Source organism: Arvicola amphibius, chromosome 13 (assembly GCF_903992535.2).
Source record: "Arvicola amphibius chromosome 13, mArvAmp1.2, whole genome shotgun sequence".
In the NCBI taxonomy this organism is placed as follows: domain Eukaryota; kingdom Metazoa; phylum Chordata; class Mammalia; order Rodentia; family Cricetidae; genus Arvicola; species Arvicola amphibius.
Window position 1 is genome coordinate 44,413,420 of NC_052059.1, and position 27,734 is coordinate 44,441,153.

At 52.3% G+C, this 27,734-nt stretch overlaps 1 protein-coding gene across 1 annotated transcript; it reads left to right on the forward strand.

Annotated features, from left to right (window-relative positions):
• Positions 1 to 27,021, forward strand: Sorbs3 (sorbin and SH3 domain containing 3). The gene is given in 22 exon segments (XM_038310070.2): positions 1 to 757; positions 4,893 to 5,040; positions 5,284 to 5,401; positions 6,806 to 6,999; positions 8,676 to 8,739; positions 12,283 to 12,321; positions 12,786 to 12,879; positions 14,679 to 14,769; positions 14,963 to 15,049; positions 15,151 to 15,204; positions 16,024 to 16,110; positions 16,564 to 16,625; positions 17,134 to 17,276; positions 17,499 to 17,551; positions 17,648 to 17,694; positions 17,863 to 17,954; positions 17,957 to 17,976; positions 21,251 to 21,376; positions 23,477 to 23,785; positions 24,522 to 24,625; positions 24,857 to 24,963; positions 26,235 to 27,021. Coding segments are annotated over 22 exon segments (2,208 nt in total). The 5' UTR covers positions 1 to 650; the 3' UTR covers positions 26,297 to 27,021.
• Positions 27,022 to 27,734: the final 713 nt, after the last annotated feature.

Genomic DNA, 27,734 nt, shown 5'->3' on the forward strand with positions numbered 1-27,734 from the left:
ACGGCATACTGACCAGAGCTGCGCTCTGTGGGACAATGCTTCCTGGCTCTGATGTGCCATGGGAAGCTGCCCGGCTGTGAGTCAGGCAGGCAGCAGCCATGAGCTGAAGCTCGGGAGGAGGAGTCGGGAAACCGGACACCTGGCTCTTAGTGCAATCTCAGAACCTTGCTACATTTTTCTCTTTAATCTTCTTAAAAGAGGAGGAATTCTCCCTAAATATGGACAGAAAAGGGGATTATTCAAATTTCCTTGGATTTCTCTAACCCACGGTCCCAGCAATCTTGCATCCTGTGTTTTGTGAGGCCAACCAAATACTTGCGAACACAGCAGGCTCCAGCCTGAGAGGTGCTGAGCCAGTCGGGGCCTGAGTGGCCAGGCAGAGCTGAAGCAACTAAGCAAAAGCTCAGCTCTCCAGTGCCCCCCCCTCCTCCCCACATGCGGCTTCTGAGACTTGTTTACCGGACTCCCCATTCCCATAGAGATGGGACTGGTAGCCTGTCCTCAGCTCCTTGTCCATAGCTGTACCTTCTCTTGTGAGAAACAGGAAGCTGGAACCTTTGGCAGCTCAGCGGCACCCTCTACATTAAATATTTATCTTGGAGCCCAGGTCAGAGCCCTAGAGCCTAAGAAGTTCGCTCCTGCTGAGGGGGATGGCCAGGATTCCTGGACTTGGAAGATCTTCAGCTCCGTCGTCTTTGGAGAACAAGGAAGAGAACGAAAGTGATGTGACCCTTCTTAACCCCAGGGATCCTGACAGGTGGGAAAACGTGGAAGGGGGAAATGGGTAGGATTTGTAATCCCACAGGAGGAAGAGGCTGCTTCCCGGGGATGGATGGATAATTCTGCATACTGCAGCCTGACCTCAAAGAGGGTCCCAGAACTCCTCCACTCCTGAGGTCTGTGGGCCTTGTAACCCACCTCACCCCTCTCCCTTCAGCCTTCTTAAAAAGGCAGGTGTATGTTCTCTAAGGAGACCTCACAGGGCATTTCAAATAACCGCCCTGAACTGTGCAATACCTGCCTTTGTTAAAATACCTCACCACTGAGGACTGGAGCCCCGTTAGGAGGTTTACATCTGTGGGAGCCTGCCAAGCGTCTTCCTTAGGGCTTGCACCCATGGGAGCCCTGGCACATCCATCTCTTGAGCTGTTCCCGGGCCTAAGTTTCCCAGGGGATCTTGTCTGAGGACAGCACAAACAGCTCTTTTCCCACAATTGGGGAAATGTGAAGCTAATAAGAGGTGAGGGTGCTAGGTAACGTGTTGAAAACCACTAAAACTCAGGGTGCCTCGAGCACCCGTCAAACTGCAGTGGGTATCACTGACCATACCCAACACCGAGCTGAAGTGGATCAGAAACCATTTTTTACTGGTTGGCTTGTTGGGTACTTGGGTATCCCAGGAGTGAGTGAAGTACTCCAGGGTTTCCATTGTCAGCAAACATTTGCCACGGTGCTTGCCAGCCAAGAGACTGGAGGAGAGGAGGAGGGAGGGACACAGAGGAGGGACAGCCAGTGGGTGGTGTCTTTGGGATCCGCGTCAGCACCGCAGGAACAGCGGAAAAGCAGGATCAAAACAAAACGGTGAATGGGAACACCAAGACCCTCCTAACCTCATCCCCGCCCAAGGGACCCCACCCTTGTCCTCTTTAGTGCTGCTGCCCGTCCAGGGGAACCGCTGGTTCTCTTAGGACAATTTCCTCCCTAAAATTTACACGTGTGTGAGCATCCCTCACGTTGCCAGAACACGCGCGTTTGTTTGCAAACTCCTGGCCGCGCGCTTAGACAGGCACAAACTCTCTCCCCAAGTGGGCGCTGCCTTCGCTCCTAGGCCACCCTGCCTATGGGACTCCCTTATCTCGGTCCCAGCCTGTCTGCCTCCGGTCCTGTCTCCTGCCTATCCCAGGCTGAGGGCTGTGTATCTAATTCTGGCTCCACCCGGACTCTGGCACTATCACTCCTGCCCTCTGTCCTAGCTCTGCAGAACAGCTCGCTGTTCCCACACCCTGGAAATGTCGCTGGAAACTCTGAGTGGCCCCACACCAGCCCGCCCGCCCCCCTTCCGACGCCAGCTTTGCGGTGGGGGCCGGGGAAGGCATCTGGGAAACCCAGCGGGCTCCCCTGGGACCCTCAGTGGCCCCTCCCGGCGCCGCCTCCTGGCGGGCCCGGCCCCCTGGGCAAGGGGCCACAGCGTCCCCGTAGCGCGCAGCCGGGACAGAGGGCACCCGCGGGAGTGGAGGGAGGGAGTAGCCAGCCCCTCCACTTCACCCCAGCACAAACCCGGGCTCACAGTCCAGATCAGAGCCTCAAACTCCTTCCCGCCGCACTCCTCTCAGGGTCCTGCCTCCCAGCTCGCCCCCCTCGGCCTCCCTCTTCCTCGTTGAGCGCCTGGCCTGGCCTAGCGTCCTGACGGGTCACGAGGGCCGCGACCGCTGGCAGCCCGCACTTCTCCTTGCCCTCTTTCCCCGAGGGCGATCCGCGGCTGCGCCAAGCAGGAGCCGGCTGGGATGCTCCTGCCCTCCTGGGCGGCCCCGAGTCCCCCTACCTGCTCGCCGGGGGAAGGTAGGTGCGGGAACGCCAAGGGGCAGGAAAGAGGCAAGACACAGCATGGGTTAGACAGGAGCGAAGGCTTAGAACCCGTTCCCCGGGATCCCAACCTCTGAGGTTGTGTGAAGTTCCATTACCAGCAATGCAGAAAAAGTGCGCTCGGAAAAACCCTGACCCTGTCTGTGGGGAGCTGTAGTTTGATTAGACCTGGAAAAGCAGAGGGCAAAGTCCCCCACCATAAGGGCCTCACTCTGAGGTGGGAAGGAGTCTACCAAAATTAGAAGTACTTCATTCTCCCAGCTCTTTGGAGAGGGCTGCTTGGGTGCAGGGGCGCTTGAATGGGAGGTGTATGGACACCTGTTCTATGCTAGACGGACTCCAATTCTCCTGGAGGCGGCTGTCTTTCTTAGGTTCTGCCTAATGTCTCCAGGCAGGCCTGCTGGGAGAAAGACCAGGACCACCTTCCGGCCCCATCCTACCCCTGTGTATTCTTGGGAATGCTTTTAGTGGAGTTGAGTGGGAAAGGAGCAGATTGAGGTATCCCAGCGTCTATAGCTCCTGCAAACAGGTGGTGATGGGGGTTGAACCCTCTTCCCCGGAGAGGATGCTGGGTGGGGACACTAACGTTAGGGAAGGAAGGCCTGTCAGCTGATGGGTACAGCTGCTGATGCTTAGGGCAACTTGGCCTCAAGCCAGCAGCCAAGCCGCGGGAGGAGGGGGGGGGGTGTAGCTCTACACTAGTCTGCCTGGGCCTCTTTGGTCCTGCCTTGCCTCACTTTCCCTGGGAGGAAAGCCCAGCGGCGGGAACTGGGGTGTGTTTGCATGTTTGGCTTTTGGTAAGTGCTCTAATTGGATCCAGCTGGTGGGCTGCACCTCCCCTCCCCACAAACTCAGGGATGGGGTTGGCCGGGTCCCAAAAGGCTGCTCAGATGTCAGAAAGAATCCCCACAATGCAGACCAGAGGGGGTGCTATCCTAGCCTCCTTTGAATCCATGCCAATGCCTGAGCTGGAACTGAGTATGAACGGCAAGGAACCACAGGCCTCTGTTGTCCGTCTTACCCCAGTGGTCCCCCACAACTTCTTATGCTATTCATATGACTGTTTGCCACACATGCTCCTGGGACCTTCTTTTCATCTTAACTCCATGCTGCTCACATGATCCATCCTGCATCCCCACCCATCCCCACCCCCAAGTCATATCTTCATAACACCGAATATATTCTGGCCACACACAGGACACCTCCTGAGGTGTCTGGTGTCCTTGCTGGGAGCCGCTACAAACTCCAGAGGCACGTGCAAGTCTAGTCCAAAAGGTGGTTCAAGTTTATTCCACTAGCGCTCTGTCCAGCCGTGAAGAGGAAGAAGCACAGATTCTACCCCATAGCTCTCTGGGCACCAAAACTCCTTTGTGCCCTTGAACCATGACCTCTTTGTCCTCTTGTACCCACCTTTGGGTCCCCCTTTGCATGCCTCCATCTCTCAGGTACTCTGTGCTCCCTTATGCTGACCTCTTGAGTGAGGCCTTGTCAGGCATGATGCTGTCAGCCAGGGAGGATGGGTACGGGTATGGGTACGGGAGTGTTTGTCAGTGTGCAAGAGAGCAGCTTCCAGAACTCAGCACCACTCCCAGGGTGGGAGCAGGTTTTCTTGTCTGCAGCTTTGCTTTCCATATTGCCTACCACTGGCCCTGAGTGTTTCTGGAGCCATGATCTGCACAGGAGGCCAGTAGATAGCCCACAGTCCCTTGATCCCCAGAGGACTGGCTGCCCTGCCTGGCAAGGCTCCCATGCTCTCCTTGGCCCTGGTAGGGATGAGGGCACTGCTGGCTGCTTCCTGTGGTCAGCAGGTATGAGGCCTCCATGTTGGCTGCCCTTGTGGCTATGAGCAAGCAGATGCTACCCAGGGCATGAGAGTGGCAGAAGAATGGAAACAAAGTCCTGCGTGCCCAGGTCCTCTTTGCTAACTGCCCGACTTCCCCTGGGCCTTCCCTCTAGGGGAGCTGGCTATCCTGGCACACAGAGCCCCCGGAGGGGTGGTCAGCAGGCTGCAGGCCTGCTCCTGGCCAGCCTCCCTATCCTCCTCCTTGCCTAGCTTCCCCTCCCCCACTCCCACCCAGCGCTCCTACCCTGGGCCTAACAAGAAGTCCATTGTGCCTCTGGGAGTCCTCCGCACTGGCAGCCTGCAGGCCGGTGCCCAAAGCTGCCTGTTTCCTGGGCCCTTGAGCGCTCCCACCCAGCCGGTCATAATCCCCTCCCACAACCTACCTTCCTCCCCCACCCGTGGGTTGAGTCAAGAGGGCCCAGGCAGTCCAGCTCAGCAAGGCTTTCTCTTCCTTCCTCCTTCCCAGCAGAGTACACACGAAGGAGCAGCTGGCACATCCTGTGTCCTCCAACCTTGACCCAAGCATGCAAGGCCTCCCTGCTGGGCTCAGCCTGGACGATTTCATTCCTGATCACCTACGAGCCCATATAGGCCCATCCTCCCGGGGGACGAGGGTGAGTGAACAGCCAAAAAAAAAAAGGGGGGGTACACTGGCGGGCCAGCAGTTGGTGGGGACATTAGCAGGCCAGGTGAGAGAGCAGGGGACAGAAAGGGTCAGGAGGGAGGACAGTCTAAAGAAAGCTCCCTGTGGCTTACCCCCAGGAGGCCAGACTGTGGCTATGCCCTGGCTGCTAACCCTTCCCACTCCAGTGGAACCTCTGGGCCCTGAGCTGGCTGCTCCTGGCCCCTCTCCACAGGTGCCTGTGATCCGGAATGGTTGCTCCAACACCCTTAATTTCCAGTTCCATGACCCTGCGCCCAGGACTGTGTGCAATGGCTGTGCCCCACCCAGGAGAGATGGTCCCCAGCATCCAGGTGGGTCCACTCTGCTCTAGGAACCTTACATGCAGGGTTATGGGGCAAATCCCCTATGCCGGATGGAAGGGAGTGGATCTTTCAAGGCCATGAGAAGTTCCCCCAGGGAACAGCGAATTCAGTTTAGGGTTCTCTAGGTGATCGCGCTTATCCTGAGACAGGAACCTTGAAAAGAGAACAAGCTGACACAGCCCTTCCCTCCCTCTCGACAAGGGAAGGACGTGTACAGGGAGCCACGGCCTTGGGAGTCAAGGGAACTGTGACTGGGCCAGTAATTCAGATGGGGGGTGAGAAGTGCTGGCTCAAGAGAGAACAGGGACTGCCTTCCATCCCCCCACCCCCCGCCGGGGACTCTCATGCAAGCCAAAAGGACGTGGAGGATGCAGCTTTAGAGCCTGCCATCTGGGCGCTAAGGTCTCTGAGCTCCTGGGGACTCCTCAGGACGATTCAGCCCCGAGAGAGATGGGCATCCTTTACTGAGCATTCATAGTCCTGAGTCAAACACTGTGCAAAGGACCTCAGGCCTTTAACAAGTGATTGTTGAACACTTACAGCGGGGCAGCACCGGACAGACTTCACAAGCCTCCCCTCATCTAATCCATCCACATCCAAGCAAGGTCCGAGGTCGTTATGGGCATCTTCCCAGTGGGGATCCAGTCTCAGAGATGCTCGGAGTAGGAGTAGATGAGGTTGCACTGAGGTCCACACCCTTGGCCATCTGGCCCTGGAGCACTTATGCCATTAGACTGCACTACTTAGAAATGAAACGTTCTGCTGGGGAAGCAGGGAGCTGGGGACACAGCGCAGAATGCATGCCTGGGGGGATGAGTTTCGGACCCCTCTGAGGGTCTTTGTGCTGGGTACAGTGACGCAGACTAGAAACCACTACATCTTCGCTGAAATTGCTCTTCGTTTATACAAGTGGAAACTGAGGCACCGGTGAGGGCGATGGACGAGCCTCAACTTAAACGACCAGTAGGTGGCAGAGCTAGAGTCAGAATTTAAGTCTGAGTCCGTCCAATCCCATTTCCCCTACCAACCCTTCTGCAGTCCAGATTCCTTGTCTTGCCGCACCCTAGCTGGGATGTCTCCGCGGCGTTTATTGCTCGTTGTGATTCCCAGCCGTCCTTCTGCAAACGCTTAGCACAGTCCTAGGAAAACCGAATGGGGGTGGGGATACATACAGGCTGCTCGGAACAGAATCCGTTGAGAATTCATTTTAAAGAAGTGAATAAGCTGAAGCCTGGGGCGCTGCTGGGGATGGGGAGGTTTGTGGCGTCCATATCACACAGCCAGATGAGGAGGGGTTGAAACCGAGCTCACAGGGATTGATGTCCGACGAGACAAACAAGGCTAGGCGTGGACCCCTGCCTTTCAGCTAATGTCTATACACACCTCTCACAGACCCAGCATGGTATCAGACCTGGCCAGGCCCTGGGAGCCGGCCCTCTGGAAGCCTCAAGCAACCCGTCTCCCAGCATGCCCAGAACTGGTCAGCCACATGGACCAAGGACAGCAAGCGGCGGGACAAGCGTTGGGTGAAGTACGAGGGAATCGGGCCCGTGGATGAGAGCGGCATGCCCATTGCCCCCCGATCTGTGAGTCCAGGGCTGGGGGTCACAGATAGAGAGGGCCCAGAGACCCTCCTGAGTTCTATTTCTATGAGTAGACTGGGATTGAGTCAGGAAGGCCGTGCCCACACCTTGTGTATCTGAGTCAGGTGTTACATGGTGCAGATCTCAAAACTGGAAAGCTACAGCCTTAAGGGCTGAAACTAGCAAGGATGTTTCTTAGTTTTGTACCCCACTGGCTTGGCATAGCACCCACAGAATGGCTGCCTATTTACTGGCTGAGTCCTAAGCGAGATTGCCTCATGCCACGGCGGGCAGGGAAGGATCCTGTATCCCACCAGGACTTCTGGGGCCCTGACCTTCTGTTGCCTTCATATCTTGGGGCCAGCCATATTTCCTCATAGTCACACATTCTTCCTGCTCTGTAAGGTCCAGATGCAGTGGGTTAGGTGAAATACCTTCTCCCCCTACAGTGTTACTTTTGTTTCCTCGTGAGGAAACATGATCATTGTCAAAGCGCTGGGAATAGAGAAACAAGTCTGAGGAGATAACTCAGCCAGTACAGTGCTTGCCATACAAGCCTGAGGGCCTGAATTCTAGTCCCTGGAACTAAAAAGAAAATTACATTAAAATTCAATTATTTAAAAGTTTAAATATTGTATTATTTATAATATTATTTATTAATTATTATTAATTTAAAAATGAAAGTAAATTAAAACCAATTTTTTAAAAGGTAGGCATGGTAGCACATGTTTATCATTTCAGCATGATGTGCTGGGAAGGTGGACACAGGAGGCTGTCTGGACCTCACTGGCCAGCCACTTTAGAGTACTTGATGAGTTCCAGGCCATTGAGAGAGACTATTTTAAAAAAAAGTGGATATGAATCAGCTGGTCATAGTGATGAACACCTTTAATCCTAGCACGCAGGAGGCAGAGGCACAAGGATCTCTGTGATCTGTGAGTTCCAGGCAAGCCGAAGGCTACCTAGTGAAACATTGTCTCAAAAAATAAAATAAAATAAAAATGAGGGACTGAAGAGATGGCTCCATGGCTAAGAACACTTACTTGTTCTTGCTGAGGACCAGGGTTTGATCCCTAGCACCCACACGGTAGTTCACAACTGCCCATAACTCTATTACAGAGGCTCCAACACTCTCTTTTGACCTCTGAGGATGCAAGTTAAACACACACATAAAAACATCTTGAAAAAAGAAATGAATAAAAATAAATTAGGTAGAGAGCTGGTGAAATGGTTCAAGGAGATAAAGGCTCTTGCCATCAGGCCCTCATTCCTGACTTCCTAGTCTGATCCCCAGACCCAGGTGACAGCAGGAGAGACGCTGTTCCTGTAAGTTGTCCTCTGGCCTCCACATAGGAATATGGCATGCGCACATCCCACCCCAATAATAAATGAAGGAAATATAAAAAAATGTGGCGGAGCTCTCCTCTGGCCTCTGCATGCACAGGGGTATGCACCTGCATGCATGCATGCACGCGCGCGCGCGCGCGCGCGCACACACACACACACACACAGAGAACCACCAGAGACATTCTCCAGCCTTCTAAGTAGATTCCGAGGTGCCCAGAGAAAGGTCTCATTAGAAAAGCTCTCGTGACTTTTCCTTGGGAAGGATGAGTGAGCAGGGAGACCTGAAGACCGTGGGTGAGCAGGGAGGCCTGATTTTAATTTTCTGATCTCAGAGTGTTGACAGCCCCAGAGACTGGTATCGGAGAATGTTCCAGCAAATTCACCGGAAAATGCCAGGTTAGACATCCTCCCAGGGCCCAATAGACTCCCAACAACATGGAGGTTGTGGGAGGGATGGAAAGGGGCTTTTTTTTTTTTTTTTTTTTTTTTTTTTTTTTTTTGCTTATGAGATTCTTCTGACTTATGAGATTCTTCTCTCTCCAGGTTCTAAGGTAAGTGGTCTTGAATATCCACCCCTCCTCCCTAAAAAGAAGTTGCTATCTGTAACTCCAGTACTCAGAGAGGCAGAGGCAGGGGGATTACAGATTTGAGGCCAGCCTAGGCTACAAAGTGTGACTTTCTCAAAAATCTAAAAAAGAAAGTGTGTGTGTGAGTTGGGAGAGGGGCAAAAGGAGGAAGAGGGAGAGAGGGAGGGAGTTTCTCTGTCACCAATGCTTGAGGCCAACAGTGGCCTCCAGAGCATCCAAGTTTCCTGATGTCCTCCCGGAGCTTTCTGAGATCCCTCGGAGTTAGGTTATAGTGTCAGCCACAGTGGTCCTTCCTCCTCTTGAAGCACTGAACACAGCCAGCCCTGAGCTGTGTATGAGAGCTTTGTGCGTTGGGTCAGTCCTTGCCTGTCTCTCAGGACTTACAGAACACTGTTCTAATAAGATCTGCCGTAGGCAGATGGTGGAAAGGCTAGAATAAAACCAAAGAGAACTGGGGAGCGGCCAGCGCAGCTAGGCTGAGACCTCACCCAGAACAGGCAGGGAGAAGCCCTGAGCTAAACCTGCAAAGGGTAGAGAGAAATGTGCCAGCAGAGGACGCTCCAGAGACCCACAGGGAAAAGCACACCTGGCCCATTCCTGCACTGGAGTGAGAGGGGATTCGCGTAGGAGACACCATCAGACTGACAGGGTCAGGTCTTGTGAGGCTATGGGTGCCCCTGAGAGGACTTTGGCTTTTACCAGACAAGAAACCTGGAAGCCTGGGCAGTTCTGAGCATCAGAGCGACAAGCTCTGACAATGGGGACTGGAAGGATCACCCACACTGGCAGACACAGAAGAGATGGTGGGAGCAAGGGGACCAGTCCCCCTGATTAGCAAGACCGGGAGGAAAAAGGTCATCATGGAATCTGCTTTGATCCAGTCTACATCTAGAAGTGACCCAGACCAGGGCAGGGGGCAGTGGGATGGGGTGGGGAATCCAGGGAATTTCAGACATAGTCCTGGAATTCTGGACAGGAAAGAACATCCTCAAGGGTGAATTCAAACCCGAGCACGTAGAAGGATGAAGTTACTGTTTGGCTTCCTTTTTATTTTTCAGACAGGGCCTTGTGTATTCCAGGTAGACCTTGGGCTCACCACATAGCTGAGGTTCGCCTAGAACTCTTGATCTTCTTGCCTCAGGGGTCACAGGAGTGTGCCTGCCTTTGGTGCTGCCATTTTGTGTTTTTAGAGAAAGGGTTTTTAGAGTACAGAGGGAGCAGGTTTAAGAGGCATTTGGAACTTGGTGTGATAGCACATGGCATTAGTCCCAGCACTCAGGAGACAGAGGCAGGAGGATCTCTGTGAGTTTGAAGACAGCCTGGTCTACACAGTGAGTTCCAGGACAGCCAGAGCTACATAATGGGTCCTTGTCTCAAAAAAAAAAAAAAAAAAAAAAAAAAAAGAGGCTTTTGGTTTTTGAGGCACGTCACACTCTAGTGGAGTAGGCAGCGGAATGTCCAAGGCTAGTTCAAGGGCAGGATCTCAACTGCACAGGAAATACCTGGGACTCTCAAAAGAGATGGCGAGTTCCAGTCCCCAAGGCATTCTTATTTATAGTTTAACTATAAACAGGATTGTGGGAATAGATAGCGCCTTCCTTATCGTTTAGTATCCAAAGGAGATTGGTTCCCCTACTCCCCTACCCCTGCAAGAACAAGCCCTTTGTATAAAGTGCCATTCCAATGCTATGGATCCAGGACTCCAGGGCGGCTCACTCAGGGAAGCTGGGCCAGGAAGGTTGTCATGAGTTCTAGGCCAACCTAGCCTATGGTGTGAGGTCCCATCTCAAGGAAAAATGAAAAGTGGGTTGGCAAGGTGACTCAGTGGGTAAAGACTTCCACGCCTGACAATCTTCAAAACCCACATAGTGGGAGGAGAGAACCGACCCTGCCCCTCTGCCCCTCACACACATGCCGTGACATGCACGTGTGCACACATACACACAGAAATGTTTCTAAGAAAAAAAACAAGCAAAAAACCTGAAGGGGCTAGAGAGATAGTTCAGCAGGTAAGTGGCTGCTCCTCTAGAAGACCCAGGTTTAATGTCTAGAACCTACAAGGCTGCTCACAGCTCTGTAACTCCAGTTTCGGGGGGCCTGGTACCCTCCTTTGGTCCCCCGTGGGGAATCAGACACACATGTGATTCACTGACATACATACAAATAGAATATAAAATAGAATTTAAAAACCAATAAAATGTAGATATAAGTATTCATATTTGCATCTACTTGCATATATATCCTTTCATAGACCTTAAATTGCCTCTAGGTTACTTATATTTAATCCCAAGTAAATGCTGCTTCAGTAGTTGTAGGCACACTGTACTGTTGTGTTGTTTAGGGAATGGTGACAAGAAATAAGGCCACGTGCAGCACAGATGTAATTATGTTTTCAAAGAGGCCTGGTTAGACCCATGGAGGTGGAGCCTGTGGAAACAAGGCTGAATGTGTTTGAAAAGCCCTAGGACTAGCTAAGATCCCATAGAGAGATGGAGAGATAGTCCTTAGGACTGAGCTTCCTAGGCATGTGGGTTCTGAGAGTCCCTGATCGGAGGAAAGTAGCCTAGAGCCTTGGAGGTGCCTCCAGATATGGAGGAGAGATGAATAGTCTCCCTGCAGCCAGATGAGAGAACAGAGTTTCAGAGGGAAAAGCTGTGACAGATGCTGCCACTGAGTCAAGTTAGATGACTTTGGAGCTGACCATAAGGCTGAGTGCCGTGGAGGTCCGGAGCCCTTGGTCAGAGTGGTTGACATAGCAACAGTGAACAACAGGTCTTCTGGGAAAGAGGAATGAGGACCAGAGATGTGGTAGTATGGTTTCTTGAGGAAAAGTAGACAACCCAGCAGCAGAGGGAGGTCAAGACAGGCTCCTGAACAAAGTATTTGGGTTTTAGAAGCCTCTAGACGGCCTCCCTCACCCCAACCCCTGAAAGCCCTGCACACTGGGAGGTGTGGTTCAGGGCGCAGTGGAGAAGTGAGGTATTTGAGAAGGAGGTGCAGGTGGGGAAGGGAAACAGAGAGGAAGCCCAGCTTCCACAAGCTGGCATGGCCTGGACAAGCCTACAGAGGTCAGGAGAGGGTGTGTGGGGGAATAAATCAGGAGGGTTAGAGGGTGTGGTTACCGCCCATTTGGCTCTCCCAGGCCCAAAGTCTGCCAGAGGCAGGCATTTCAAGCCCTCCCAAAGGCTGCCCTCCTAATTCCTTACCTCCCTCGGGACATTCTTCAGGCCCTGACTCAGCCCTCAACCCCAGCTCCAGGCAGAAGGGAGGCTGGGAGCAGCTAGGCAGGCTGCTGGAGCGCCCTGTCCTCACTCTGAGTCCTATTGCTTGACCAATCCTTTCTGTTCTCCAGATCTACAGTTTGACTGGACCTTGGAAGACCCACCCAAAGGTGAGAGATATGGGTTTACTGGTCTGTGTCTGGTGACTTGTAGCCTGAGCTTGGGGGCCTCCCAAGTGGTGTGGTTCCACACAATAAGTTTATTTTTTTAATTTTTTTATTCATTTTACATAAAAACCACACAAGAAGATTTTAAGGGCTACTTCTGGGAACACTAAATCTCCTGGTAGGAGGTGACTAAGACTTCCTTGGCTGCCCAGAAAGCCCTTGTTTGCCATCTGCTGACCAGACTTCCCTGGGCATCTTTTCTTACATGATTATCTTATGCGATTCTTCTGAATTATGAGAATCTGGGGATCCCACCTGCCCCAAAGCTTTTGGTACAAAGCCCATGTACTAGCCAGGAGCCTATCTCTATTCCTGTGAGCCATAATCCAGGTGTTAGGATGGAGGTGGGTACCACCGCCTTAAATAATTACCTAATCCTAGTCCTTGTCTGTCTTCTTTCACTCCAGTGGTTTCCTCGCGTGCCTCTTCTGCAGACTCCAGGCATCCAGAACCCCAGCAAAGACCTGCCTCCAGGCCTGGCACATCAGTGACTTCTAGCGGGTGAGCAACAGAGACTAGTGTCCCCTTGTGGCCAAAGCTGGAACAACCTGGGAGCAGACAGGGAAGGGTTTTATTCTTCCATTGGGTTCGACAGGGTCTTAGAAGGTCTCCACCACTGTAGCTATTCCCACTCACAAGGGTCAAAGACAGCCAGGAACAGAACCACTCCTGTTGTGCACCAGGGACCAGAGACTGTGTGTGTCCAGGACACTGGGGGATGGAAGCTGTTAGGGGCAGCTAGGACATGTGATCTTCCACTTTAAAACCAGAGAGAAAACCAGTAACATGGATGAACCAGGTTTCCACTAGATTGTGACTAAGGGGTGCCCTGGCCTGAGCACGCAGGCGCTGCAGGAACTCTGTGCCGCATGGGCCCCTGGAGCTCTGCTCTGTGGTTAAGTGCACTAGCTGTGTGTGCCTTCACGGAGAACAATTCAGTTCACTAGCATGGCCTTTGTCATCAGGGAGGCATTGACAAAAGTCCAGATTGGACCCAGAGTTGAGGTCTAAATCAGGCCACTGGATGGTAGATTTTCAGGACTGAGTGAGCCAGGGTCTGATCTCGCATTGTGGTTGGCACATAACAAGTCTGCAAGCATTCGAACACACAGGTTCCCAAATGATGAGCGCTTTCTCCTCCCGCAAACAGCACATTCCATCTCATGATCACCTTTTTATTATCGAAATGAGAACAGAGTCATAATTATAGGCAATGAATCCTCACCCTGTGCTCAGACATGCCATCATTTGATAAGCTCTATTCAGCCGTTCCAGGCATGGGTAACTTTCAGACTAAAACTAGAGGCTGGGGCGTGAAGGGCAGCCAGGAAAGGAAGCCTAGAGGAGAGCCGAGGCAGCAGGACACTTCGATGGCTGAGGTGACCACACAGGTTTTATCACTCCATCCAAGCCACATAACCTGAGGCCCAGAGACCCAAAACACTTGCCTGCCAGGTCTCCTGGGCAGAGATGCCCACAAGTTCTCCTTGGAATTGTGTGTGGTTTTATATCCTGGGCTTATGGTTTGTAGGCAGACTTTTCTGCCCTACCAGCCCAGTTCCCAATAACAAAAGAGACTTATTATTAATTATAAATGCTTGGTCGATAGCTCAGGCTTGTTAATACCTAGTCTTACATTTTAGGTTAACCCATATTTCTTATCTGCGCTCTGCCATGTGAAGGTGCCTCTTTTCAACGAGGCCAGTTCATCTTGCTTCTCTCCACGTCTCCTCTTGACTCCCGAGACTCCTCCCTTCTTCCCAGCATTCTCTCTGCCCTGAAAATCCTGCCTTGCCATAGGCTACTCAGCTTTTTTATTAACAATAAGAGCAACACGCCTTCACAGTGTAGTGAAGGGTCATTCCATAGCAATGGTTTACAAGACCACTTGGCTACGGCAGCTTGAAAGCCAGCTGTACTGGGACACAGCACACCAAACACAAATACAGGATGCTTTTGCCCAAGGCTACAAGAGAGGTCTTGGCTACCCATGTTTGCAAAGGCTGGCAGCTGGACACCTAACACACATTCCTGCATGCCACTCCCATTTGACCAGTGTTGAGCCCAAGGCTCCATACAGCTTGCCATAGTTACTAGATCACATAGCTACTAGGGGGACGAGGCTGGATTGAAACCTGGAACTCACACACTAATTCCACAGGAAGGGGGCAGGGCGGACTCCTTTTGTGGGAATGGGGACAGTGGTAGAGGAGAGGGGTGCAGCCTCTTCTTTGGTCACATTCTCACCCATGCTTCAGTTTTCTAAGAGGAATCTGAAGTGGGATTTTCTTTTTGTTCAGAAGAAACTGGCACCACTCTGAAGAACCATCTAGAAACACCTTTAACTATAATTTTGGACCATCCTCTTCGGGACTCCAACCCCCAAATCAGGTAGACCGTCCTGCTCACCAGCACCACCCCCAGCTGCATGTTCTCCAGCCACACCCCCTGCTGACACAGTGCAGATAATTCCCTGATTTTGGCATGTATACGTAGGAAGGGACCCGTGGGCAGATCGGGGAAGCCAAGGCCTGCCTTTAGACTGTAGACCCAGCCCTAGTGATGGCTACTCACATCCATGCAGGTGCCCAGACGCCGAGAGAAAGTAGAGAGTGTCTGGACAGAAGACTCCTGGAACCAGTTTCTGCAAGAACTAGAAACTGGGCATAAGGTGAGAATATTAGCAGGGTTCTCTATGTCTGGACACACCCCACCGCTGGAGCCTGTTCCAAGTGAGGCCATCGTCTTAGATGTACCCTTCCCACCCTGCAGCCCAAGAAACCACTGGTGGATGACCCCGTTGAGAAACCTGCACAGCCCATTGAGGTGAGTGCTACCCGGTGGAATGAAGGACAGACAGACGGACGCCAGTATCAGCAGTAAACAAGGATGACTCTGGGTGTTGTGGTCTTAGCCATGGACAAAGGCCAGGGCCCCAAGGCTCTTAACTTACCCTAGTCTCGTGCATTTTCATCTCTAGCCTTAGCACCAAGGACAGTGCCCGCATGCAGTAGGTGATTAGTAAACACCTATGTAGAGATCAGAGCAGGAAGAGACTAGTGAGTGTGAACTGGGGTTATCAGAGGTACTCGTGAAGTGGAGTTGAGTTTGGCCAGGCAGAGACAGCTCCTCTAGAAAAGAGACTGGTGTGTGTGTGTGTGTGTGTGTGTGTGTGTGTGTGTGTGTGTGTGGTGGGGTGTATACTCGAGTATGCGCCTGTGCGTGTGTGTGCGTGCGCGCGCGCACACATGCTTGAGTAAAATTCAGCTCTCACTGGAATGAGCAGTATGATGATGGGTCGGTAGGTGCAGTGAAACCACGCCATGGAAGGCGGCCATAGAAACCAATAGAAATTTGGCAAGCCCTCAGGTTCTTAAATAAAACATAACCCCCCCCCCCACCTGCCCGCTTCCTCAAAATTAAAAAGGCCAGGAAAGGCTGAGGCACTCTTGACACTCTGGAGTCCTGGGTTGGGGACTGGTGACAGGGATGACGGGACACCTTTCCACTAGTCCTGAAGCATGCTAATAGGCATTGAAACCTCTCCTTGTCTCTTCCCTGAGGCCTGGTGGGACCAGCCTCTCACTTTTGACCTCTGACCAGCCTCCGACACAGTGCACTTCCCAAGAGAATCTTATCCCCCAGGTCCTGCTAGAAAGAGAATTGGCCAAGCTGAGTGCAGAGCTGGACAAGGACCTGCGGGCCATCGAGACCCGCCTACCATCCCCCAAGGTACCAGCCTCCAGAGCTTCAAGAGAAAGGCTTTACTCTTAGCAGCAGGGAACAGAGGGAAGCAGGCAAACCTAGAAACTGGCGACCTTGGGCAGACTTCAGCCTTGTCTGAGCTTCAAAACACTGGGTGTCAACTTTCTAAGTGATCCCTAGGAATCCTTCTCCGCCAACTCAGATTCAGTCCATATTCCACCCCGCCTGACCCCACCCCTAGCCGCAGCCCCAGGGACCCCAGGACCCGACCCAGCCCTGGCTTCCCGGGCCAGCCTCCTTCCTCCGTGCCTCCTCCCAGCGCGAAGGCTCGCGACCGCCTCTAGGACCCTGCGTCCCGCCCCTCCCCGGCCTCCTTCCCTCCCAAGCCGCGAACTTTTCCGGAGGAGGTGGCGGCACTGGCCTCAGCTGCCCTGGCCCTGGGGTCCCAGGCTCTGATCACGTCCGGTGTCCCCCGTGCAGAACTCGCAGGCGCCACGACGGTCCTTTGAGCAGCCCGCCACAGAGCAGCGGCCCTCGGCCCGGTGAGTGGCAGAGACGCAGGCAGGAGCAGAGGGTCTGTTCCCCACGGAGGGGACGTGGCGCCGGCGGGCGAGGGGGCGATGGCCCTGCCCACGGTGGGGGACGGGCGAACCTCAGAGGAGGGGCCTGAAAATCGGAAAAGTGGCCTAGGGGCATCCCCACCGCAACTCTGTTGGGACTTATCCACTCCTTGAGGGTCACCTGCCCCAAGCCAGGGACACCGGTTGTGGTGGCGGCGGCGGCAGGGAGTGGGACCGAGCCCCGACACTTCCCGCGTTCCCTTGGGCGGTCTCCTCCTCTCCTAACACCAAGGCCTCACCCTTCCCGGCTCTCTGCTGCACGGGAAGTAGGACATCCTGTTGAGAGTCCCAGACCTGGAAAGACGCCTTAGGAGGCAGGGGACAGGTTGGGGGTAGCAGCGGGAGAGCTTGGGAGGTCAGTAATGTATGAGGACTAGCCCTGAGGGACATGAAGTTCCAGACAGGTGACTCACTGCCTCTGTCCCTCCAGCACGGCCTCAGCCTGGAGGCCCAGATCCCCGCATGCACCTTACTTCGGTTCTTCCCGACCCCTGAGCCCCCACAGAATGGCAGATGGAGGAGGAAGCCCCTTCTTGGGACGAAGAGATTTTGTCTACCCTTCCTCAGCCCGAGGTAAGACAAATTCTGTTTTTGTTGGCCCTGAATGACGGCCTACCTGTTCTGGGAGTTCTCTTACAGCTCTGTGGTGCCCCAGGAAAGTGAGGGTGGGGGCCAGGAAGGTCACAGAGTCCTTGCTTCCCTGTGCCTGACCTGGGTGGGGGGAGCATAATCTATCCCAACCCAATCCCCCCCCAGACATTGACCTCCTCAAGCTGAGGTGGTGCTTCTCCACAGAGCCTAGTGCCTCTGAAAGGGGTAGCAGCCCTGCGAGGAAGGAGGAGAAGAAGGTAAGAGAGTCCCCTGGTCAGGGGTCAGGGAGTGTCTGGGCAGGACCCTGTCTGGCTGAGGTAACCCACTCTGTCCCATCCTCTCCCCTTTCCCAGAGGAAGGCTGCCCGGCTCAAGTTTGACTTCCAGGCCCAGTCCCCCAAGTAAGTGGCCTTTTCAGCCCTTCCTCTTCCAGCCTGGGCAGTCTGCACTGTGAGGGGGTAAGGAAGGGCTTTAGTGGGCAGAAGGCTGGAGAGGGGGCGGGTGTACAGGGCAGAGTCTGAAGAAGAAAGACTCAGGAACTCGGTGCTGTACACGGCTCTTATCTGCAGGGAGCTGACTCTGCAGAAGGGCGACATTGTCTATATCCACAAAGAAGTGGACAAGAACTGGCTGGAGGGGGAGCACCATGGCCGGCTAGGCATCTTCCAGCCAATTATGTGGAGGTGAGTGGGAGGGGTGGAACGGGCAGGCTGGGAGGCTCCATGTGTTAGGAGAGGCTTAGACCACAGACCCCAGGTTTCTTGCAAAACTTTGAGGAGTCCAGGCTGTCTCTCTTGAATGTCTGTGGCCTATACATCACCTGGTCCAGGACTCAAACTGGCTGCCAGCCCAGGAGACGTTGAAGAGCCCCTTGCCCGCCCAGAAGCCACCATCCCATAAGTGCCTCACATTTTAACCCTCAGAGACCTGATCTCTGATTTCTATCCTGATCTCAACTAACCAGAATGAGTAACAGTTCGCCTGTGAATGTGTCACTTTGTTCTGGCGTGTTTCCTGTTTGTTCCTCACACTGCCCAGGGAGCGATAATCATCTCACTTTATAGACAGAGATTCTGTGTTAAGTAGAGAGTCATATTCTAAACGCAGGCTGAGACCTATATGTTACTTTTAGTATCTGTGACTTAAGTCATAACAAACTAAGCCTCTGGTATAAAGTTGTCCATAATATTCCCATATATTTTAAAAATATTTATTTTTGCACTTGGGAGGCAGAGGCAGGTGGATCTCTGTGAGTCTGAGGCCAGCCTGGGCTACAGAGTGAGTTTCAGCACAGCAGAACTGTTACACAGAAAAACCCTACAGAGTGAGTTTCAGGACAGGCTCCAAAGCCACAGAGAAACCCTAGCTCTTGTAGACCAGGCTGGCCTTGAACTCACAGAGATCCGCCTGCCTCTGCCTCCTGAGTGCTGGGATTAAAGGTGTGCGCAACCCCCCCCCCCCCCCGGGCTCTGTGTCTGGCTTTTACATGGGTTCTGGGGATCTAAACTGAGGTCATCAGGCTTCTGCTCTCAGTGAGCCACCTCCTTGGCCCCGTTCTTTCTTTGCCATTAGTAATCCCTGTAATGAGTGTCCTCTCATTCCTGGTGTTGTGATTGTGTGTTCTTTTATCCTGCTTACAGATTTATTTCCCCAGTCTTTTCAAATAGCTTACCTTTGATTTTTATCCGTTTTTCTCTGTTATTTTTGTTTTCAATTTCATCTTTATTCTTTCGTCTGTTTACTTTCCTTGCTCAGTTTGCCAGAGTGAAGGAGTAGCCTTTCTTCTTTTTTCTCTTTTCCTTTGACAAGCGTCGCACGGCAGCTCAGGCTGGCCTGGAACTCCCTAGGTAGCCCAGGCTGGCCCCAGATTCATAATGTTTCTCCTGACTCATGCTTGACTAGGTGATTGTTAATAATAGTATTTGATACCATAAATTTCCATCTAAACACTGTTTTAGCTGCATCCCACAAATTGTAATTTTTTTTTGGTTTGGTTTCGTTTGAGTCAGGCTCTTACTTGCATCCACCCTGGATGGTGTGGAACTCACTCTGTAGACCGGGCTGGTCTTGAACTCACAGAGATCTGTCTGCCTCTGCTTCCCAAATGCTTGGGATCAAAGATGTGTGCCACCGGGCTTGAACAAATATTATTATTATTATTATTATTATTTGTTGTTGTTGTTGTTGTTGTTATTGTTTAACTTACTGTCTTCTCATTTCCTCTGATACCTGGGTAGGCTATTGTAATTCAGTCCCTTGCTTTAACAGGCATTACAGGTTCTACCCACCCACACATTAATCTCTCTGTTTTCATTGAAGTTTAACTCAATTTACACAGTCATCTGATAGTCTATCAGTCATCTACAGCTTAGTGAGAAATGGTCGATTAGCTTGTTGATTTTTATGAATAGGATCAACCAAGATAACATGGGGATTCAGAGCTCTGGTGGGGCCGGAGGAGAAGTGGGACTAAGACTTGAACCAAGGGCCACTTGGTGCTGAGCAGTAAGACATGGGGACAAATTGAGCCAGACTTAGTGGCACATCCCTTTAATCCTAGCACTTGGGAGGCAGAGGCAGACAGATCTATGTGAGTTCGAGGTCAGCCTGGTCCACAGAGTTAGTGCCAGAACAGCTAGAGCTATTATACAGAGAAACCTTTTGAAAAACCAAACCCCATCCCCAAAACAGAAACAGCTAAAGCTATATAATGAGACTCTTCCTTGAGAAAACAAAGCAAATAATAATAGTAATAATAATAAATACATTTTCAGTTTTAGAAGGTACTCTGTAGCTCAGAACACTTTGAGAGTCTAGGAGTTAGATTGATGCCCTAGTAGACAGTCAGACAGGAAGAAGGACCATGACTAGGCAATAATTGTGGTGAATTTCCAAGATGGCCGGCTTCTTCCTTATTCTCCTGACTTGACACAAAAGCTTGGCAGCTTCAAACAAAGGCCTTATCAGCCCCTGTGTCCTTCCTAGAAGTCCCCCTGCTGATGGACCTGCCCAAAAAGTCCTTGTTTGATTAGGATGTGTGTTATGTGACAGCTGTGGGCCAGTCAACCGTCCAGCAGACCAATTCTGAATCGGGGAATTCTCTCTGTGCTTGAGATTTCTGAGTTGCCGCCGCCGGTTGCACTCAAGGTTTCCCCTGCCTTTTAATCCTTCCACCGGGGAGGAAACGGACGCGACCAAGACCCCTAGACCGTGTGTCTTAGTCACTGTTCCAGTGCTGTGAAGAGACACCATAACCAAGGCAACTTTTATGAAAGAAAGCACCAGGGTCTTGCTTACGATTTTAGAGTCTTAGTTCATTATCATCATGGCATGGAGTATGGCGGTCCATGTGGTGCTGGAGCAATAACAAGAGAGCTACATCCTGAACCACAGGCAGAGAGAGAGAGAGGGAGGAAGGGAGGGAGGGAGGGAGGAAGGGAGGGAGGGAGGGAGGGAGGGAGGGAGGGAGGGGGGGGGGGAGGGAGGGAGGGAGAGAATGAATATCATTGGGCCTGGCTTGGACTTTTGAAACCTCAAAGCCCACCCCAGTGCCACACTTCCTCCTCCTCCAATGCCACACACCATCTAATCCTTCTAATCTTTTCAAATAGTGCCATTCCCTAGTGGACAATCATTCAACTATATGAGCCTATGGGGTCGTTCTTCTTCAAACCTTCTTTGCTTGGGTGGCCCAGGGCAAGGCCGTGGTTGGACTGGCTTCTATCTTTGCATTCACCATCCTGCCCTGCCTGTCTCACTGCACACTGCTGCACTGAAAAGTCTTCCCCCAGCAAGCCTTCTCAGATGACAGAGCCTGCCTGTACTCCCACTGCCACCTCCCAGGCTGTCAGGGTCTGGGTATGACGTCCAATCAGGGACAGCCTTGTCCACCTTCCAGGAGCGCAGGGTGTGTCCGGTTAATATCAGGCCTAAGCTTTTCTCCCGTCCTCCCTGCAGGTGCTGCCTGCAGATGAGATCCCCAAGCCCATCAAGTCACCCACATACCAGGTGCTGGAGTACGGAGACGCCGTGGCCCTGTACACCTTCAAGGGAGAGCTGGAGGTGGAACTGTCCTTCCGAAAGGTGCGCTCAGGCAGGGTGTGGTGGAGTGGGGCGGGGGAAACAGAGGTGATCCTGCAGAAAGAGATGAACTTTACTTTTTTTTAAATTAATTAATTATTTATTTTTGTTTTTTTTTGAGACTGTGTTTTTCTGCGTAGTCCTAGCTGTCCTGGACCAGGTTGGCTTCAAACTTACAGAGATCTGCCTGCCTCTGCCTCTCGAGTGCTAAGATTAAAAGTGTGCGCCACCACCATGGCCTGACTAAAATGAAATGAACGTTTTAAAAAATGTTCAAGCTTATACCCAGAATTTTGTTTTTTTCCCAATCTCTTGAATAGGTTACTCTTGATTTTTTTTTTTTTTTTAATTTTCGAGACAGGGTTTCTCTGTATCTTTTGGTGCTTGTCCTGGAACTAGCTCTTGTAGACCAGGCTGGCCTTGAACTCACAGAAATCTGCCTGCCTCTGCCTCCCGAGTACTGGGATTAAAAGAGTGCGCCACCACGGGCTGGCCCCTATTTTACTTTTAATTTTAAGACAGGTCTTGCTAAGTTGTCCAGGCTGGCCTTGAACTCACTCTATAGCCCAGGTTTGCCCTGAACTCATTTTATAGCTCAGGTTATCCTTGAACTCACTCTATAGCCCAGGTTGGCCTTGAACTCACTCTATAGCTCAGGCTATCCTTGAACTCATTTTATAGCCAAGGCTAGTCTTGAACTCACTCTTTAGCCTAGGCAGGCCTTTAACTTTTTTCCTATATGTATGAGTGGTTTGCCTGCATATATGTATGCATCACATGTGTGCAGTGCTCATGCGGGCTAGAAGCAAACACCAAATCCCATGAAAACAGTAGTAAGAGATGGTTGAGCCACTGCGTAGGTGCTGGGAATGGAATTTCAGTCCTCTGCAAGGACATCGGATACCTTAACCACTGAGCACGTCTCCAGCCTCAAAGCCTTGAACTTTTGATATTCTTGCCTCGGCCTCCCAAGGAGTTGGGATTATAGGCCTGTGCCATGGCTTAGCCAGTTTATTCCCGTTTTGAAAGAACGTTATGAACAGTGTCTCACTCTGTTATCCAGACTGACCAACCAGGATAGCCTGGAACTCCCTGTAGTCCCCCTGCCTCAGCTGCTCAAATACTAGTTACAGATCTGAGCCAACATGTCTGACCCTAACATTGTGTTTTTATTGACTGCAGGTTAGTTGACCATAAGGATCATAATCTATATTATTAAAGGATAGAAAGAAGTTTTGTGTGTAAAGGGTACTGTATCAAACATGAAGCCCTTATATGTGCACATCCATGTGTGTGTGTGTGGCTTCTGGACTGTCACTGACATGAATGTATGTTTTGTGTTAGGTTATGGTGAAGAAAGTGGTAAGTTTCTGTGAGATGAGGAACTGGCCTTCCTCTGGTTGAATTGGGGGCAAAGCCTACAGATGCCCCTAGTGAATTCCTCCGAGGAAAGCTGGCTCCAAAGACAGACAGGGAAGGAGGTGGGCTGGAGGGCTGGGCAGAAGTGAGGGTGGGGACACTATCCTGAGAGTAGCCTGCTAAGATGGTGACTGTTCTACTCCGTCCTCCTGAGAATACCTTCTGTCCTGGGAGAGGGTCACAGGACATGCGTGTCAGGGACAGGACTGAGTTGTGGCAACATGCTAAGATCTGTCAGTGGCTTGGAGGCCACCCTTGATTCTGTGTCTCACAGCAACAACTATGGTTGGTTATCCCAGTTAACCCATGAGGAAACCAAGCTCAGAAGGGCAGACCAGCTAGTCTAAGGCCACATAGCTTGAACTGGACTTTGGGTTTGCACCTATGTAACTAGCCACAGTTCCTATAGTGACTGGAGGTAGGGATCGATATTGTTATGAGCCTGCCAGGAGCAAGACCTGATCAAAGCCCAGCACTGCCTGCTACAGGAAGAGCTTAGTCTTCCGTTTGTTCTTGACTCCTCCATTTTTAGCTGTGTGACCTTAGACAACCTGCTGACCCTTTCTGAGCCTGATCCCTCAAACACGTAAAGTGTCAGGCCTGAAGATGACCTAGGCGAACCACCCTCAGGTGTGTGCTACCCCGGGAACCCTGGATAACACGAACTCTTCTCTAACCCCTCAGGGGGAGCACATCTGCCTGATCCGCAAGGTGAATGAACATTGGTACGAGGGGCGTATCACAGGCACGGGGCGCCAAGGCATCTTCCCGGCCAGCTACGTGCAGATAAATCGGGAACCCCGACTCCGGCTCTGCGATGATAGCCCCCAGCTCCCTACATCACCTCACCTGACAGCCACTTCTCGTCTAGCCTATCACCCCAGTTCCCCCTCAGTGCAAGTGGACCCCACAGACTGGGGAGGTCGGACCTCCCCTCGCCGCTCTGGCTTCCCCTTCCCCATCACCCTCCAGGAGCCCAGATCCCAAACCCAGGTAAGGTGGCCTGCTTCCTCACACCGCCTTCCTATCTTCTCACTGGTCCACACTGGTAATCCTTCCTGGACAGTCTCTGGACAAAGACACAGGGAGCTGGGCAGAACCTAGCATGGCTCCATCTTGATTCGGCCCTAATCCTCTTGAGGTTGTTCTACTATTTTGTCCTCTAGCTCAGGGAGGCATGGCTAGGATCTAGCACTATGTGGAACCCCAGCCAACTAGGGTGACGAGCTAGGCCTCCTGAGCCTTCAAGATACCATTTTTTTTTTTCAGTGTATGTCTTTGGCAAGTAGTGTTAGGTATCAGAGCTCTGGTATTTGCTTGTTGTGTGGCCCACAAGCAAGTGGCTTATACTCTCTGGGTTTGAGTCTCCTTCTAGAGGGAGTTCCTGCTGAAGAAGACTGATGGGTAGGTCCGATCAAAGGTGCTTGGCAGCCAGCCCTTCATTGTGTACTTGGCCCTGGGTCCACATGTTCACCCAGCACGCCTCTCTGAGCAGGTACAGCTGCTCCTGGCTCCTTCTTGGACCCATTTTGTCCTTGCTGCTGCTCACCCTGCCTGGGGCCCGGGGCCACAGTCAGGTCCCTCTGAAGCGAGCTAGTCAGAGCCCACCTTTCTGGGCCTGGGAGCTTGATGAAACGGCATGGAGACTACTCATCAGGCTCTGAGGGACTCATGGCCTACTGCTTCTCCCTCATGCCTCCTCTTTGTGGCCCTTCCCATGAACCCCCAGGGTCTCAGCACTCCTGGGCCAGCCCTATCCCATCCTCGAGGTACCAGTCATGCCGTAGACCTGGGGGCCTCCTCCCCAAGCACCACAGAAATACACTGGACTCCGTGAGTACCAACTAAGGATGCTCGCCCTGGGTGGGAGTTGCTGGCGGACAGTACTGATCCCAGGTCCTACCCTCCTTCACCTATAGGTTGAGGAAACTCCTAAGCAAAGCTCGTCTTTGGGTGCTTAGGAGATGGGGAGAGGATACCTGGAGTGACAGCTCTTGGTAGAACTGCCAGCGGGTCTGGGAAGGAGCCCAAAGCCTCTGGCTGCCATGTTGCCGTCTCCCACAGGTACCGGGCTATGTACCAGTACAGACCCCAGAACGAGGACGAGCTGGAACTCCGTGAGGGGGACCGTGTGGATGTCATGCAGCAATGTGACGATGGCTGGTTTGTGGGTATGTAGCCTGTGGAGGGGAGGGCAGGCCAGGAAGAGGAATTTAGGGTCTCCCTGAAGACTTGAGTGGTGGCACCCAATCAGTTAAGATTCGGAGCCAACACCCCCACCTACCTTCTGTCCTGACAAGAGGCAAAGCCCAGGGAAAACTGCCTCAGTGTGTGCTCAGTGATAGAGTCACATTTGGGACAGGACTCCTGACTTCCAGACCCCCGTTCTCTACATACCACAGTTTCCTCAAGCAGGTCTAGCATCCATGGTCTCGTACCCTGCCCCTGCCCACTCCCTACAACCTGGGAAACAATATAATTAATATTCCAGCCCTTCACTACTGGCCCAAGACATTACACTTTAAGGACTAAGACCTGAAGCTTCACGTTGATCTTGTCTGGTGCCAGGTGACCTACCCACTAGACTCCCCAGAGTGGACAAGCCTTGTATTCCCTTGGCTTCAAAGGGGAGGCCAGGGAGAGACGTGAATCTAGAAGCCCTGCCTCCTAACAAGCAGACTTTGGGGCCCAAAGGACCAGAGCTCTGCCTGGATGGAGGTGTCATAGGAATAGACCCCTTAGTGATATGGTCTTCTCCTTCTAATATGATTCTCCATGGCTCAATGCCAGCCACGCTTCTCACACCACAGAGGTTAGCAGCCCTTGTGTCTCATTTTACATGTGCGCTTTTGCTGTTGAATTTCTTTTAACCACGAGTGAAGTTTTGTAGACTTGTATAGACAAGAAGAGCACACCTTTCTGCAGCTGAAGCCACAATGCTCTGGTCTGTGCTATCTGGTATAGTATTCAGTAGCCACATGTAGCCACTTATGTATAGATTAGTTAAAGAGAATGAAAGGCCCAGGCTTCTTCCTACTAGTGCATTCCCTCCATCACCCCAGGACGCTTGCCTCTCCCGGGGTCTTAGCAAGCCAAGAAGTCTGGCTTACCATCCTAGCTCTGCCCCTAAACAGAATAGTGCTTATCTCTGAAATTAAGGTGCTTTACTAGGTCAGTGGGTTCTGCTCCATAGAATGTCTGTGATTCATCTTGCCGATTCCGGTTTTCTCAAGAAAGCGTGGAGCTAGTGCTGTGTGCAAAGTTGTCTTCATTGGTTGGTTTACAGGTACAGCCTTGCTTATCTCAGCGTGTGCCACTAGGGGGCAGGAATGAGGAGAGGAAAATCGAGTCCTTTCCGTGAGAACGTTGTTCCACTTTCAGTTCCAGGTCCTGTCAGCAGAGGGCGCGCCCTAACCCGTGTAACCTGTCTTTCCTTTCCCAGGTGTCTCCCGGAGAACTCAGAAATTTGGGACATTCCCTGGAAATTATGTAGCCCCGGTGTGAGTGGTCTCCGTGGCAATTTGGAGCCAACGAGGACGGGGTGGGGGAGCAGTAGCACTATGGGAGGGAGAGAGGCCCCCCACATCATCCTCCCCTCCAGGACCTGCGCTCCCAGCATCTGCAGCGAGACCCCAGCAATCTTCCCTCCAAGCCCCCTTGAAGTCCCCTGGACTGATTCCCACCCGCGCGTCACAGGCATTCCTTTGACAGCACCCCCCTCACAACCCCTCAAATACAGACGTCTGCTCTGATGTGGAGACTGCCTGCCGGCCTTATTGAGACCAGACCCCCAGGCCCCCAACCCCCCAGCGTTTCCCCTAATGGGGGCTGGCTCTTGCTTCACCCCCATGGGGTTCCTCTAATAAGGACCAGCCTCCTACCCTGTGGAGACCAAAGGCCTCCCGCTTCTCACCAGCTTGCCCGCCACCACTTTACCTTCTGGCTTCCAGCTGGGCCTGCAAGCAAGGTGGGGAACACCTTGTCAGCCTTCAAGGCCCAGTGAGAGGCCTTGCCTCAAGACTTTCTCTTCCCAGAGGCAACTGACCCCCTGGGTAGGGCCTCCACTTACACTCTGAGCCCCCCCCCCCCCCGCAACTAAGACCCACAACTGCCCTGACCTATCAGAAGATAGATTTCCAGGGAGACATGCTTGCTGCCCTAATTCCCAGCTTCTCCCCAGTATCTAGGTCCCCTGCGGAAGAGAATGTAAAATAAACATGGATACCAGACATGTCTGCATCGTTTTCCTTTGGGTGGGTGTATGGGGGTAGGGAGGACTCTGCCCATTTAGGATTGTGGGGTCTCTTTCTGTCATGGGCTGTGGCCCAAGGAAGATGGGCCAACTGTAGTCGGAGGGAAATTAATCACTATTGTCTCCTGTCTCAGCAGGGATGACAGGCAGAATGGAACAGTATCTGAGGATCAAGTATCCATCCAGAGATGCTGAGAACTAATGTCAGTGGGGACAGGACAGGGCCTAATGAGAATGTTCAGAGCTGGGGACTGATAGGTGTTCCTAATTCCAGAGCTGTTACCACTCTGAACTTGGTGACATTTCTGTTTCACACTAATGTTCCCCACTAACGCTCCATTTCCACACCAAACTCTCGTGTTTTTCTTCTCTGGGCTCAAGTTTTTGAGCATTCGCTTTATGGCAGCTGGGAGTGGGTAGGGCAGAGGTAGCCAAAGCAACTCTTCTCACCCAAGGGCTTGGTGGCCTCTGGGGACATTAGCACATCCTGGGACCGGCCTTTCCTCCAGAAAAGGAAAACTCCAGTCTCTTTGTTGTTGAGTCAGAGTCTAACTATGACCCAGGTTGGCCTGGAACTGGAGATAAATCTGCTTCAGCCTCCACTACAGCCACCACGCCCACTGATGGGAAGCTCCATTCTTAGGCTGTTGCTGACCGTTGAGCAGGCAGTAAGGTGCTACACCCGTGTCA